Source organism: Ovis aries, chromosome 16, assembly GCF_016772045.2.
Source record: "Ovis aries strain OAR_USU_Benz2616 breed Rambouillet chromosome 16, ARS-UI_Ramb_v3.0, whole genome shotgun sequence".
Classification (NCBI taxonomy): domain Eukaryota; kingdom Metazoa; phylum Chordata; class Mammalia; order Artiodactyla; family Bovidae; genus Ovis; species Ovis aries.
In genome coordinates, this window is record NC_056069.1 from 9496446 (window position 1) to 9510371 (window position 13926).

The 13926-nt window shown below is 44.3% G+C and overlaps 1 protein-coding gene across 1 annotated transcript in view; it reads left to right on the plus strand.

The window, feature by feature from the left end:
- MRPS27 (mitochondrial ribosomal protein S27) overlaps positions 1-13251 on the plus strand; it is a 102484-nt gene extending 89233 nt beyond the window's left edge. The window contains exons 7-11 of the mRNA XM_004016900.5: positions 324-439; positions 4471-4573; positions 7631-7773; positions 9708-9878; positions 12091-13251. Of these exons, the coding sequence (XP_004016949.1) occupies positions 324-439; positions 4471-4573; positions 7631-7773; positions 9708-9878; positions 12091-12330 (773 nt within the window). The 3' untranslated portion in view covers positions 12331-13251. The remainder of the gene's footprint in view (positions 1-323; positions 440-4470; positions 4574-7630; positions 7774-9707; positions 9879-12090) is intronic.
- The last annotated feature ends 675 nt before the right edge of the window (positions 13252-13926 follow it).

Consider the following 13926-nt stretch of genomic DNA (forward strand, 5'->3'; position numbering starts at 1 on the left):
CTGTGTTTTTCTATCATGCCTCACTTTTTGATTGCTTACGGTGGTGCTAGTGGTAAAGAACCCACCTGCCAATGCAGGAGACATAAGACATGTGGGTTTGATCCTGAGGTCAAGAAGATCCCCTGGAGGAGGGCATGAAAACCCTCCTGGAGAGTATTTTGCCTGGAGAACTCCATGGACAGAGGAGCCTGACGGGCTACAGTCCATAGGGTTACAAAGAGCTGGACACGATTAAAGTGACTTAGCATGCATGCATGTATAGTTAAATACCGATTTGATGATGTTACCTAATTTCCTAATTTTTACATTGGTCTTTCTGTCAGATGCCTTATCCGTGGTTTTTGAGATCATGATGCAAGAAGCTTTTGAAGTTCCTTCCACCCAACTCCTCTCCCTCTATGTCCTATACCAGTGCCTGGCAAAGAAGACAGACTTCAGCGTAAGTGACCTGTCTTGAAACAGTACTAAGAGCCTTAGAGAAGCAAGCAGCAGCTGCTCAGTAGGGATGTGGGGGCCAGAGGAAAGCCCTGCCCTCAGCCTCAGGGAAAAGATACCTGCTGTGAAGCCCTGTGACCCTGCACGACCAGGAATGAGTGTTCACCCATCCATTTTAGGTCCTGGGTTCTAACAAAGTGGCATTGAACGTTCTTCCACTTGGAAGAATCTCAAGTGAAAGTCCTTATGTACATTCTGAAACACGAGCTATGCTGAGTGCGCTTCACACATTCAGAAATGGGCAATTGATGATCAGTGAGAGCTGGACGTGGCATGCCAATGAAGCAGTGAGGCAGCTAGCTTTAACCACAGCTTCAGGTATTAAATACTGGTGGTTTAATCTGTGTCAGTGTTTTCCTAAGGTTGCTCTGGGTCAGTCCAGAATACCAAATTTTGGTTTCATCTCTTCATTGTTGTTGCTTAGCCACTAAGTTGTGTCCGACTCTTTGTGACCCATGAACTGTAGCCCTCCAGGCTCCTCTGTCCATGGGATTTTCCAGGCAAGAATACTGGAGTGGGTTGCCATTGCCTTCTCCAATTGTTTATTGCTCCCCTAAGAGTAACAGCAGTAATAACAGTAGCTAATACTTAAATAGCACTTATTTTACACTTCCTGTTTTCTTGGTGTTTTAGATTTATTCATTTCATTCAATCCTCTCAGCTCCATGCAGATGAGAACACTAGGGCACAGAGATACTGCCTGATAGTGGCTGAGCTCATAGGTGGTGAAGCCAGGCAGTCTGGCCCTACAGACTTTGCCCTTAACCTCAAATGTAACCTCAGAAAACACTGCTTTGGGTAGAAACTGGAAAGATCATCTAGCCTAGCCCCCACTGTAAAAAATTTATGGTGTGTTTTGTTTTCCTGAAATGAATGTCATAGCCTGCAGCATACCTCACATTCATTAGTTCATTAAATATATTTTGAGCAACTACTGTATTCCCTGTGTTTCATGCGCTCGTTTTACGATGGTGAACAAATATCTCCTGCTTATAATCTAAGAAGAATATAGGCATTTAAAACAAAACAGGAAATTCCCTGGTGGCCCAGTGGTTAGGACTCGGTGCTTTCACTGCCACGGCCCAGGATTAGTCCCTGTTTAGGGAACTAAGATCCTGTAAGTCCCGCGGCATGGCAGAAAAGAAAAACACTTGACTATACTGAGCACTATAAAGACTATATGGTAGGGAGTTTTTGTTTTTATTTTAAACGTAAGTTAGGGAAGACTTCCTTAAGGAAGTATTTCTTTAGTTAATATTTGGAGCATGAATAGGAATTAACAGACTGAAGAGGGAAAGAACAATCCAAGACAAGGAAATGTCACATGCAAAAGCCCTGAAGCAGAAAGAACGTGGTCAGCAGAAAGGGGATAGAAGGTAGGGAGTTAGAAAGATCGTGTCACTGCCACAGAGAGGATTGTAGGATGAGATAAAAGTTAGAGGGTGGGTCACGCAAAGCTGTTTCGTCTGCATCTTAAACACAGCAAGAAACCACTGAAAAGTTTGAAGCAGATGGGGTAACATGATCAGTTTTGTGCTCTGATCTAAGTACTCTGACCACAGCCACCCTGGCCCCCATCCAGTCTTAGCCACAACTTTCGTAGTCGTCTGAGCAAGAGATGCTGGTCATGTGGGGACCAGAACGTGCTGGGAGCTAGAGTAGTTGATTGCTGTGTCTAGGAGGCAAAGAACATGTTGGGGAGGGAAATAGATGTAGAGGTAAGGGGGAAAGCTGACCTCCGTCTCTGACTTGTGTGTGTTAAACACTCAGTCGGGTCCAACTCTTTGCAACCCCATGGACTCTAGCTCGCCAAGCTCCTCTTATCCATGGGATTTTCCAGGCAAGAATGCTAGAGGGGGTTGCCAGTTGCTCCTCCAGGAGATCTTCCTGAGCCAGGGATCGAGTCCAGATCTCCCGCATTGCAGGCAGACTCTTTACCGTCTGAGCCACCAGGGAGGCCCAAAAGAGTTGCTGGGTATTTGCAAAAGGCACTCTGGGAAAAAGCTTCATTTGATGAGGAAAATCACTGATTTGGCTCTGAATGTGTTACATTTTGAGATACCTTTGAGACAGTCAGATTTCCCAAGGGAAATTGGCATCCGAATGGAAAAATCTGGACTGGAGATGTAACTTATAAATCCATATATAAATGTCTACACAAGAGCCACAGCCAAAAGGAGAATCAAGACTGTGTTGGGACAAACACCATGGGAAGATGGTCTGCATGTAGAATGCTTCTGAGAAGGTGGGTGAGATGAGGACTTTTATGAAGAGCATTTAACTTAGTGGTGTGACAGCCACATAATAATGGAGCCGGAAGCCAAGTTGAAGTGTATTATGGAGTGAGTCAGAAGTGCAAAAGGAGACAGCGAGCAGATGTCTGACTGTGAAGGGGAGTACAAGAGGGAGGGAGAGAAGGAGGGTTTGCTTTGTATTAATGGGAGAAGCAGAAGCATTAAATGAGGAAACCTTGAAAATAGCTCCTGTTTTAGTCCATAACAGTACATATGGTAGAAGGCTTGGAAGAGACCTAATATTTTATGTTAACACATCAGTGGCCTTTCATATAAACAGCAGTAGTTGAGTTATTTGCAGACAGTCATCAGAAAATGTCTAACACATTCATTTGTTTTCATTCACCTCTGTCCTTTTGGAAGCATCACCATTGCAGCCGCCATCACCACCCCCGATCGGTTCTAGCAGAGCAAGGATGCTGTTCATTTGGGCTTCAGCCCCTGTTGCATCCTGATACTATGGATCATGTTTTTCCCTAAAAAAAAGGAAAAACATCTTTAAGGTTCGATATTTATTATTCCCTGAGCCCCTTTTCAGTTTATGTGGAGGGAAATCAAAGCTGTGAGTGATTTGCTTTTGAAAGTGAAATGACCTCCTTAATTACCAACTCTCTTAACTGTGTGCTGCAGAAGCGCCTGGGGAGGCTTTGTTTTTTTCCCAAGGCCTTTGCTGGTTTCAAAGATTTAGTAAAACCTTAAGAAATTGCACTTGCATTGCACAAAGGTCATTCCCAAGAAAGAGGTTTCGGTGCCCATTAACAGCAGGGGTGCCCCACTCACACCTGGCTGCAGGTGTAGCCTGCACACCTTGTTCATTCTCTGACCAGTGCAGGGCCACCTGAGCTTTGCGTTCTGTATTTCTAAGCCAGAACAAAGACTCAGGCTGCTGTGTACTCCTACAGTGCCGGCACCGAGATGATCAGGGCCCTCATTGTCCAGGGAGTTGCCAAGGCGCTCCTCGCGCCTGCGATCACAGTGAGCCCTGTCACTGCCATTGCTCCTCCGCAGCAGCCTCACCAATGCTTGTGGTTTTGCCTCCCCTTCGTTTCCGCATGTCTCAAAAGGCTTCAACTTTATTGAAGTGTAATGTTGCACCCTGGGTTGAAAGAAGTGATCACTAAGTGTTTCTGATTGCCTAATTTATTTTTAAGAGGCATTAATCTATCTAAAAGCAGTCTAATAGTTGTATTTACTTGAACACTATGAAGTAGAAGGAGTCTTATTGCTGAATTGTTTAAAATTGAGAAAGCCTGCTCTGTCGTGTCAGAGCAATGTGAGTACAGAGCCGACAGCATGGGTAATCTTTATTGGTTGCCTTGAGGCGGTGTTGATCCAGAGTAGGCTCTTTATTTTTGTTTTGCTTTTCTGATTGTAAAAGGAGCTGTTATTCACTGCCCCAGATTCAGAAAGGAATGGAAAGTACAAAGAGGAAAACCAGAATTGCTTGTAATTTCACTGCCTAGAAATCTGTTAACATATTGGTGTTTCTGTTCTGCATTTTTCATCAAACATATCTTTTCTTTACAAAGTCAGAATTCTCATGTAGCTTTAGTATGAATATTTTGTTTCTTTTACCTAATGTTATAGCATATTCTTTTTCCCTCTGTGTCATTAATGCTCACATTTTTGCATACAGTAAACATTGCTTGGCTACACCATGATCTTCTGTATTCTGTTTCAGTGGGAAGAGGAGAGGAACTTCGGTGCCTCCCTGTTACTCCCAGGCCTGAAGCAGAAGAACTCAGTGGGATTGAGTTCCCAGTTGTACGGCTATGCACTTCTTGGTAAGCTGGAGGTCCTTACTAACATTGTTCCTTACGAATAGGAACTGATTCCTTCTTTTACTTCTTAATAAAATTATACTTCTTAATTATAATAAAATTATAATTTGATTTAGACTTGTGAAATTTCAGTACAGCTTTCATTTTTAGACATAAAACTGGACTTTGATGGCCTTATAGTTATTAGGTAAGATGACAAAGTGGGATTTAAAAACCTTTCACCACTGGCAAGGTGAGAACTAGTTCTGGTGGCTCTTGATTATATTCAGTGGTAAGCAGTGTGAAGAAGGGATAAAGAAAGGAAAGTTCTGGTCCTCATTTAGGAGAACCAGCCAGTAGACTCTTTCCCAGTATTAAAAAGATCTTCCTGTCTTTTTAAACCCAAGTCCAGAAGGAAAAATATTGAATGCATATTGTGGGTATTGTTTTCAGGTGAGGGAAGAGGAATGCAGAGAGCACATGCAGTATCCCTTTGGGAGTGCACAGAGGGACTCGCTAGTGCAGTGTGACTGTGCCACGCACAGGGCGGCGGGCTTTGCTTTAGAGCCCCGACTGCATTGAAGCAGACAGTCAGGAGGGCAGGGCCTTTTGAGGAGCGGCCTTCACTCTCAGGAAATCTGAGCACATAACATTCAACCTAAAGTGAAAGAAAGTGAAAGTGAAGACGCTCAGTCGTGTCCAACTCTTTGCGACCCGTGCACTGTAGCCCACCAAGCTCCTCCGTCCATGGGATTCTCCAGGCAAGAATACTGGAGTGGGTTGCCATTTCCTTTTCCAGGGGATCATCCCGACCCAGGGATTGAACCCAGGTCTCCCACATTGCAGGCAGATGCTTTAACCTCTGTACCACCAGGGAAGCCCTAACATTCAACCTAAGTGTGCATCAAATGTGTCCTGATTTACAGAGTTAATTAAATTCATATTATTTCATTAGCCTTCCATTCTCTCTCCTAAGCAGATAGGTATTTGGGAAAGTACCTTCTTCTAATCATATACTGTGTCTGCCTTTTACCTTTGTTTTCTGAAAATCATCTAAGTTACAGCAGTTTGACTGCTTTTGGAGTTATCTTCACCAACGAAATGTAGTGTGGCATTCTCGGGTGCTGATTCTGGTAGAAACAGACTCAGAGGAGTTCATTGGATGGCGCTCAGACTAACAAAAGAGTTGACCACGCTTTTTAAAAATCACTTTTTCCAATGATCATGGGATCTCTTCAAGATCTTGATTTCATTTCTTTTGGATAAATACCCAAGAGTGCAGTTGCTGGCTCATATGACAGTTTATTTATTTTTTTGAGGACACTCCTATCGTTTTGCATGGCAGTTAGTGCTATTTTGCATTCCCACCAATAATGCACAAAGGTTCCAGTTCCTCCATACTCTCACCAACACTTGTGTTTTGTTTCTTTGATAACAGCCATCCTGTCGAGTGTGAGATGATATTGTGCTTTTGATTTGGGTTCTGTTGGTTGATGACACTGCTCATCTTGTCACATGTCCATTGGCTATTGTGTGTCTTCTTTGGAAAAATGTCTATTCAAGTTCTTAGTCTGTTTTTAAATCAGTTTATTAGTTTTTTGTTGAGGCATAGGTGTTCCTTATATGATTTGGAGATTAAAATGTATTTTATAAAATATATTGTGGAAACTAAAAGAAAAATCATTTTCTCTTACCGTCTACTTTCAGTATTACAAGTTTTTGCATTTACCTTCAGAGGAGCACTCAGGACTGTTTCACTGCATGAATTGTCCAGGAAGTTGTCAGGGCCAAGAAAATGTACTTTGTTGTTCCTGATTCTGAGCAGAGGCCTGAGTGCTTTGAATCTGGCAGCATCAGATTCAGATACCCCTGCTCTCAGTGTGTCATGTGCGATGTAGCCTCATTTACCTCCGACATAAGCGGCTTCCTGGAACGTGACTGCAGCCAGCCCCAAGTATCTTAAAAGTCTAAAATTAGCTGTCACCTGATGAGCTTTGTCTGTTTATGTTCCACTACAGCTTTCCCAAATCCTCCTTCCCAGGAAAGATAAGTGAAGGTAGATTTAAGACCTGGCAGCTCAAGGTGACTTTGGTTGTTAGTTCAGAGAACATCTCTATTCCCCCAGGAATCCCAAGACAGCCCCCCCTCCTCACTGGGGGACCCTGCTGTCAGCCAGCCATGTCTTCAGCTCTAGTTACAATTGTTCGAGGTTCCAAGAGAAACACTCATGTCCTGAGACCCACAAGGATGTATAGGACTGTATAGTTAAAATGCTGATGCAGCTCAACTAAAAGAGTAAAGTGAGATTTTCTTCTTTTTTTTTTATATAAGGACAGTCAGTGGACTGTTTCAGAGCATTTTGAAAAATGTCAAACATTTCCTGGCAAGGAAAGCCTGTCAGATGTTGACAGAATTTTTCAGTGTAAGAAAGTTGTAAAATTTCTTTTATGGAGCAACATTTTGTCTTGAAACAAAAGTAGTATTTCAGTTGTTTGATTTGTTTTATAAGGGTAGCTCCACTTAGAGGCGGGCTTCCCAGGTGGCGCTAGCATTCAGGAACCTACCTGCCAATGCCAGAGATGTAAGAGACATGGGTTCATTCCGTGTTGGGCAGATCCCCTGGAGAAGAGCATGACAACCCACGCCAGTGTTCTTGCCTGGAGAATCCCATGAACAGAGGAGCCTGGTGGGCTACAGTCCATGGGGTCACGCAGAGTTGGACACAACTGAAGTGACCTACCATGCATGCACACACACTACTTAGAGGCAGATATAGTGACCTCTGTAAATTTCCCTCAGCCCTCACGATAGTCTCCAGCAGTCCAAATGAAAAAGTAAAAAAAGAAAAATAAGTCCATACAAGTTTATATTGAAAAGTGTGTACCTTGACTTTTACCACGTTTTTCATCATCCATCTGAAATGTCCTTATTCACTGGATGGGATGAGTCTTGGCAGACGTTTGAAATGATCCTCCATTTCTCGAGCTGCCAGCTGAGTATTCACTTGTGTCTTCAAGTCCTCAGTCTCAGACGTAGTGGGAAGCCACGGCTAAGCCTTCTTCATTGCTCTTTTGGCCACAGGGAAGGTGGAGTTGCAGCAGGGGCTGCGGGCTGTGTACCATGACATGCCCCTTCTGTGGCGGCCGGGCTACCTCGACAGAGCCCTTCAAGTGATGGAGAAGGTGGCCTCCTCCCCGGAGGATGGGAAGCTGTGTAGGGAAGCGGTAAGTTACCCAGCCCTGATTCTGGGGGATTTAGCATCTCTTGTCTCTTATAAGTCAAGCTTTGGATTTGTTTTCATTGTCTCCCCCAGCCCCGCCTTCTTTATCTCTATAGATTCATGTATTTACTCAATTAAAAAGGAATGAAAAAACCATAAACATTCTCAGTGTTACTGACAAGCACTAGAAAATAAGATTAATGTTGATTTTATAGTTCACTGTCTGGGAGGAAAACTATTCTCCCGAGAAATTCAAACTGAGTTCAATAAAATAGTGTTTATTGCCCTCCACCACTACCACCACCAAAGTAAAAGCTCAGTAGAAGCTCAAGAGACATGCAGATTTAATTTTTTACTTTTGGCATTTCTGTATCTTCGTGTAGTCCTGAGAGACTGACTACCTGTCAGAGTTTTCGTAAACTTTCAATAAATGAGTTTCGGAAGTAGACATGGCGCCATCTTTCTTTCTTCCCATTAAATCATTCTGTGGTGAATGCATGATGTGGAGGAGGTCTGGACCAGCTGTCCCTTTCAGAGTTCTAAAGCTTTCGGTTTGTCCAGACTAGGACCCTGTCCTCCCATCAGCCTCAAAGCTCATCCCCCTTGGTCACCTCGGGCTCTTCATTATGCAGAGTTCCTAGACTTAGCTCAAGCCATGGGAAAGCAAGTGGCAAGCTTACGCCCAGTAGGGAGCCATAGTGCTCGCTCCTGTTCATCTTTTGTAGTCAGAGTCAGGCCTCAAAGGACATCAGTTATTTTGTTAACAGAGTGTGAAGTTGACTTTGAGCTGTTTGTTTTGCCTTGACCCGATCACTCAGTCTCATCCCATGGCTTCCATTTTGGTCTCAGGATACAGAAGTCTGGTTCCTCTGCTGGCTCCTTATACTGATGTCTAGTGAGTCATTATGTTCTCTGCGAGACATTTATACCAAAGCATACACATTTCTGAATATATATTCATGTTTTAACCCTACTATAGTCAGTACTAGTGATTGAAGCACAAAATTAGACATAAATGCTCTGCCGGGGAAATACTTATTGCACTTTGAGCCAGACTTGCATTCTTTGTGTTCTGACTTCATAGAAATGTGATTCAGATGTCAGCATTGAATGTGATATGTGTCAGGTTTGGCTATAATGTATTAGTGGCATTACAAAGCCTTGGAGTCTTTTCTGGATTTTTGTTCTTAGTTGACGTGGACAGAATTCATCGGTATCATACAGGTGTTAATGCTGGCCTTGAGGCTGTTTCTGTCCCGTCTTTGATGATCAGGCCCTCCTCAAAGGAGGTTGCCCCAAAATGAAGGTGGTAGGGGAGGGGGTCAAAACAAGAAACCTTCTGTTTCATAATTTACTTACTTTTTAAGTCACAGAAATCCCCTGTTACAATAAATTTCATATATGCTGTCTGGTCTTTGTCAGCAGCTTATATAGATTGGCTGATCCCTAATCTCTGAATGTCCTGTGAGTCGAATTTTTCTCTGAAGGAGGCTCCTGCCTAGATTCAGAGGCTTTATCGTACTTTCAGAATGGCCCGTTGTTGGTTGTGGTCTGTAGTGTTTTTTCTTTCCCATTCTTGCAATTCCAAACCAATTAAGGAAGAAAGACATGGAAGGGGTGTTACTTCATCGCCCATTGGGCATAATTCCTGGATTCCTACCTGGCTGATTAAAAGTGAAATCAAAAGCCACTCACTTACACAGATGATTCTGAGTTTGCTCACTGTTCCATTTGTTTAGTACTAAGTGTTCCATGCCATGTGACAAGGTGCTTCTACTGTAAAATTACATAACCATTTCTGTTTCTGTAATTTAGTAAGAGAACTCTTCTTGCGATTTTTTAGGTCCCAGGCTTCCCTCCCTTTCCTTTCTCCAGCCTCCCTCCCTAGGGCTCTCAGGGCCACAGGGTATTTAGTCTCTGCCCCTTTCTGCTCCACAGCTGGATGTGCTGGACAGGGCACTGAAGGCTCTGACTGCTCCGGCCCAGGAGTCTCCAGAGGAGCAGCCCCAAGAAGGTGAGGAGAGCCTGGTGTCCAAGGAACTGATGGAGCAGCTGGACGTGGAGGAAACCGAGCGGTCCAAGCTTCCCCGATACCTGGAACGGTATGAGGTGAGTTAGGGCAGAATCGAGTCCTCTCAGCTGTGTGTTAAATGTGCTTCTCTGCCGTGGTGACAGACAAGCAGTCATTTCATGCATCAGTGTTGTACAGAAGGGCGTTGAAAACTTCATCAAAAATGATACTTTTATCTCTTTACACAGGAAGTGGTCTGAAACAAATGGAATTTTTATATCCCTTTTTGTACTTGAGCAAATCGGTCACAGTTTTGTTCCCTAAGGCAGCATGTCATTACCTACCACTCATCTCTGACGGGTGGGTAATAGCCTTCCTTCCCATAGCAAGCACCTGACTGCAGCCCTGGGTGAAGAGGAGCTAGAGATTGAACCCTCTCGATCTCCAGAAACCCAGGGAGAAACCCCAAAGCCTCATTTGAGTATGCTGGAGATGAAATGCAGGTATCGTCTCTTGCTCGGCTTTGTGGCATGCACTAAGGCCCCTGTAAATGTCCTCTGGGCTCCATGGACCGTGTTAGCAGGTTCCTATGCTGTTTTTCAGGAGCTCTGGCACTCAGGCTGCTGTTAGTAGCCTTCAGCTGCGTGTCTCAAAATGCCCTGTGGTTAGAGTCAGGGAGGAAGAGCTGTGTTCAGAGTTTAAACCCCTGGCCTCTTCCTTGCTGTGTTTCTTGTCTGTCTAGAGCAAAGCAAAAAAAACTGTGCTGCCTGAAGGAGAATTCATCATGTGAAGCAGAAAACCTCCCCTCTGACCCAGGGTGGTGTCCTTTTGGTCCAGAGGGATATATACTTTGCCAGGTTGCCACATTTAAATCTTTGCAGGAATGGAACCAGCTTTGGGAAATCTATTTCCACCTGTTCTAAGAAGGATTCTAGTACTTTTGGCTGTTTTCTCCAGTCTTCTCTAAGGTCATTGCTCAACTACCCTCCTTTATAATTTAAAAACTGAAACAGGAAGGTTAATCAGTGTTTTCAGGGTACACAGAGAATTAGCGGCTATGTTAAGAATTACATACTTGTTGTTTCCTCTTAACTTTGCCTAACTTTGCAGGTTTAGAAAAGCTAAAAAGCAAAAAACTCTGCTTAGCCCCATAGGTTATCATTTACCATATTCATATTGCCCACTCCTAAAACTTAGAACCTTTCCCTTGTTTCTTATATCTTTAATTTCAGAAAATAGAAATCTGTGCCTGCATTAAATTCTTAGCCCTTGCTCTTCCACAATCCTTCTTTTTTAATTCACAAAAAGAAGAGACCAGTATTTCTTGACTGCTTGCTTTGTGTTAGGCACTTTCTTTTCTTCCTGGTGCCTGATTTTTATTAGTCCCAGGTAATTTGGGGCTTATTTTTATATGACTGAACCATCACATGAGGCCTTTGGCTGCTGCTTGAAGCCCATGGACCCTTCCTTTCAGCCCCTGCTGTTAGAGCAGGCCTCATCACATACGCCAGTAAATCGCATTTATTTTGTGGAACATGGGGTATGTGGTATATGCTAAATGTGGGGCCATAAGTGGGTCTCTGATCTACATCTTGAAGCACTTAGGTAGATTAGTGGTTTTAGTACTTTACTCCTCCAGAAATATTACAATGCCGACCAAATCAAGCTGCCATTTCAGATGGAGCCATAAGCAGTCAGAGTGTCAAGGCCGACCTTTCATGAAGCACAGCACGGGGAGGCTTATAATAGTGAAAGCACTCATGGGAGCTGTTTAGTATGCCATTAGTAAGAAAGCCTTGACATGACTTCCATCTGTTGAAAGGAAAACTGGTTAGGCAAACATTTATCCCAGTTATTCTAAAGGAAAAGCTATGGATGGGTTCACTCCATTTTATCAGCTGCTTCTACCATTTTGTTTGCATCTTAGGGTCCTTTGTTCGTGGGGTTTGCTACTTGGTGAGAAAGGAAATGGAGGTTCATTATACTTTTGCAATCTTTGTGGTTTGAAACAAATTATACAGAGAATCACAGCATATGGAATTCCATTTACTGTGTGTGAGTGAAGGGGAAGAAACCACATGTGGGGCATCTTAGCGGAATTGCTGCGCTGAAAGCAAAGAGCAGAAGCTATCAGTGCCTGGATGAGAGGCAGCGTGACAGGCTTCCAGTAAGGTACCTTGTCCTGTGAGCAGAATATGTGCAAATTTTGCAATGACTTAATCTCTTCTCTTTTCCTCTTTGTATTTTTCACCTTCCTGCCCCTTACACATCTCCTTGTTTTTGTTTTGTTTTTGCCCTTTGTTCCAATAGGCCTTACATTCTAAGCTGCAGGCTCTGGGCAAAGTTGAGTCCGAAAGCCTTCTGACCCTGACCACCCAGCTTGTGAAGGAGCAGCTCCCCACCTGTGAAGCAGAGGATATCGCCACCTATGAACAGAAGCTGCAGGAGTGGCATCTGGAGCTGGTAAAACTGATTCAGAGAGAAAAGGAGATGAGAGAGAAGGCCAGGCTCGAGCACGAGGCTCGAAGGGCAGCAAAGGCAGCCACCTAACCGGACCCTATGGGACCTCCCAGACCACCTCAGGATTCGTGGCGACAGCAGCCTCAGTGTCCTCCATCCGCTGTCTCCCGTTCTTTAAGCACACCCCCATGGTACTGAAGCCACGTTGTTCACACATCAAGCCACATAATCAGCCACCCAGATGCCAGGGAGGCTGTGGAACCACCAAAGTAGCAAGTGGCCAGACTGAAGCCACAGCTAAGTACCTTATCTAAGGGCTCTTGAGGCTTGTCGTGGAGTTCCTGGGAGACGGGTCAATTTTGAGCCTTGAGAGTCCCTGATACTTAGCAATGATAGTGGGAGAAGATGTGACTGAAGAACCCAGTCTCAAGCACAAGCTTTTGAAGGTTTCTCTGTCCCCTGTCAATGCCGCCTGCATGCGCTGAGATCTCCCTCCCTGGTCTCCTTAAGCACAAGCTCTCTTCCTGAGCTTGCCCTTCCCACACCTGAACTGGGAGAAGTTCAGTATAGGAGCAGACACAGGACCTTCGGGCTTTCGAATTTCAGAGACCCCAATGGCATGTAAAAACTTTGGAAGAGAGAGCTAGGCCTGGTTCTGCAGCCTCCCTAGCTAGGCTTCCCACCACTTTGGGGTGACTTACAACGTGTTGTCTCAACTTCCCATCCAGTAGGTAGAGGGAGTCTTCTGTACATACTTGCACAACTTGTGAACACACATCTCAGTTAGAGGCTGGAGAAAATGAAAGGTGGGTTGGGGCTTGCAGTGCATTGGAAATGCAAATGATTATAAAACTGTCAGGAGGTGGAAAGTTCCTCCCTGGGGTTTCCCTGTGGAAGGTGTCAGTGCAGCCGTGGCTTGCTATGTAATTCTGCCCTCGTGTGTACTGTATACTTTTATACAGGATTGTGCTCTTTTATCAAGAACCTGTGGAAATAAATGTTCTAGGATCATGTGGTGTATTCTTTGTCTTCAGAGTAAGGGAAGGGAGAGGTAGGGGATTTCATCGGCTTTATAGCTGCCGAGGCCTGGGATCACAAAGAGCTGGACTCGACTTGGTGACTAAACAACAATGACATAGCTACTATGATTTGGAGCAACATATTTTCAATCTTCCTCCATCAGACTGGGGCATTTATGGTAATAAAAACTACCACCACCACAACAAACATCTGTCAAGGAGGCTCAGAGCACCGACTCCAGCAGGCCTGTGAGGGAAGTACTGTTAGCCCATTTTTGAATGAGAAAACTACTCACTTACAAACTAACTAATGGGGGGTCAAGCTTGCACGTGTTCCCTCCATACACACCTGCAGTCAGTATCCGACACAGGGCCTGAGTCTTGCTCAGGTAGAGGATCATGGCCTAAAGTCAGTGCTGACATTCCGATTTATCAGGGGCCTTTTTCAGCCACTCCGTTACTTCATCAAGAGGCATGAAGCATCTGGTTGATAACTTCAGCTCATAGTTTTGCCTCCATTTTCCTTCTTATCTATCCTTGCTTTACTTCCAGTCTACAAGAAACCACCTCCCGTAGTCAGAGCTGGCCTGCCAGCCTCCTATCACTGATCCAAGATCTTAGAGCTGGAAGTCCCATCTCCCTTTGATCATGTGACTCCTGCTGAACC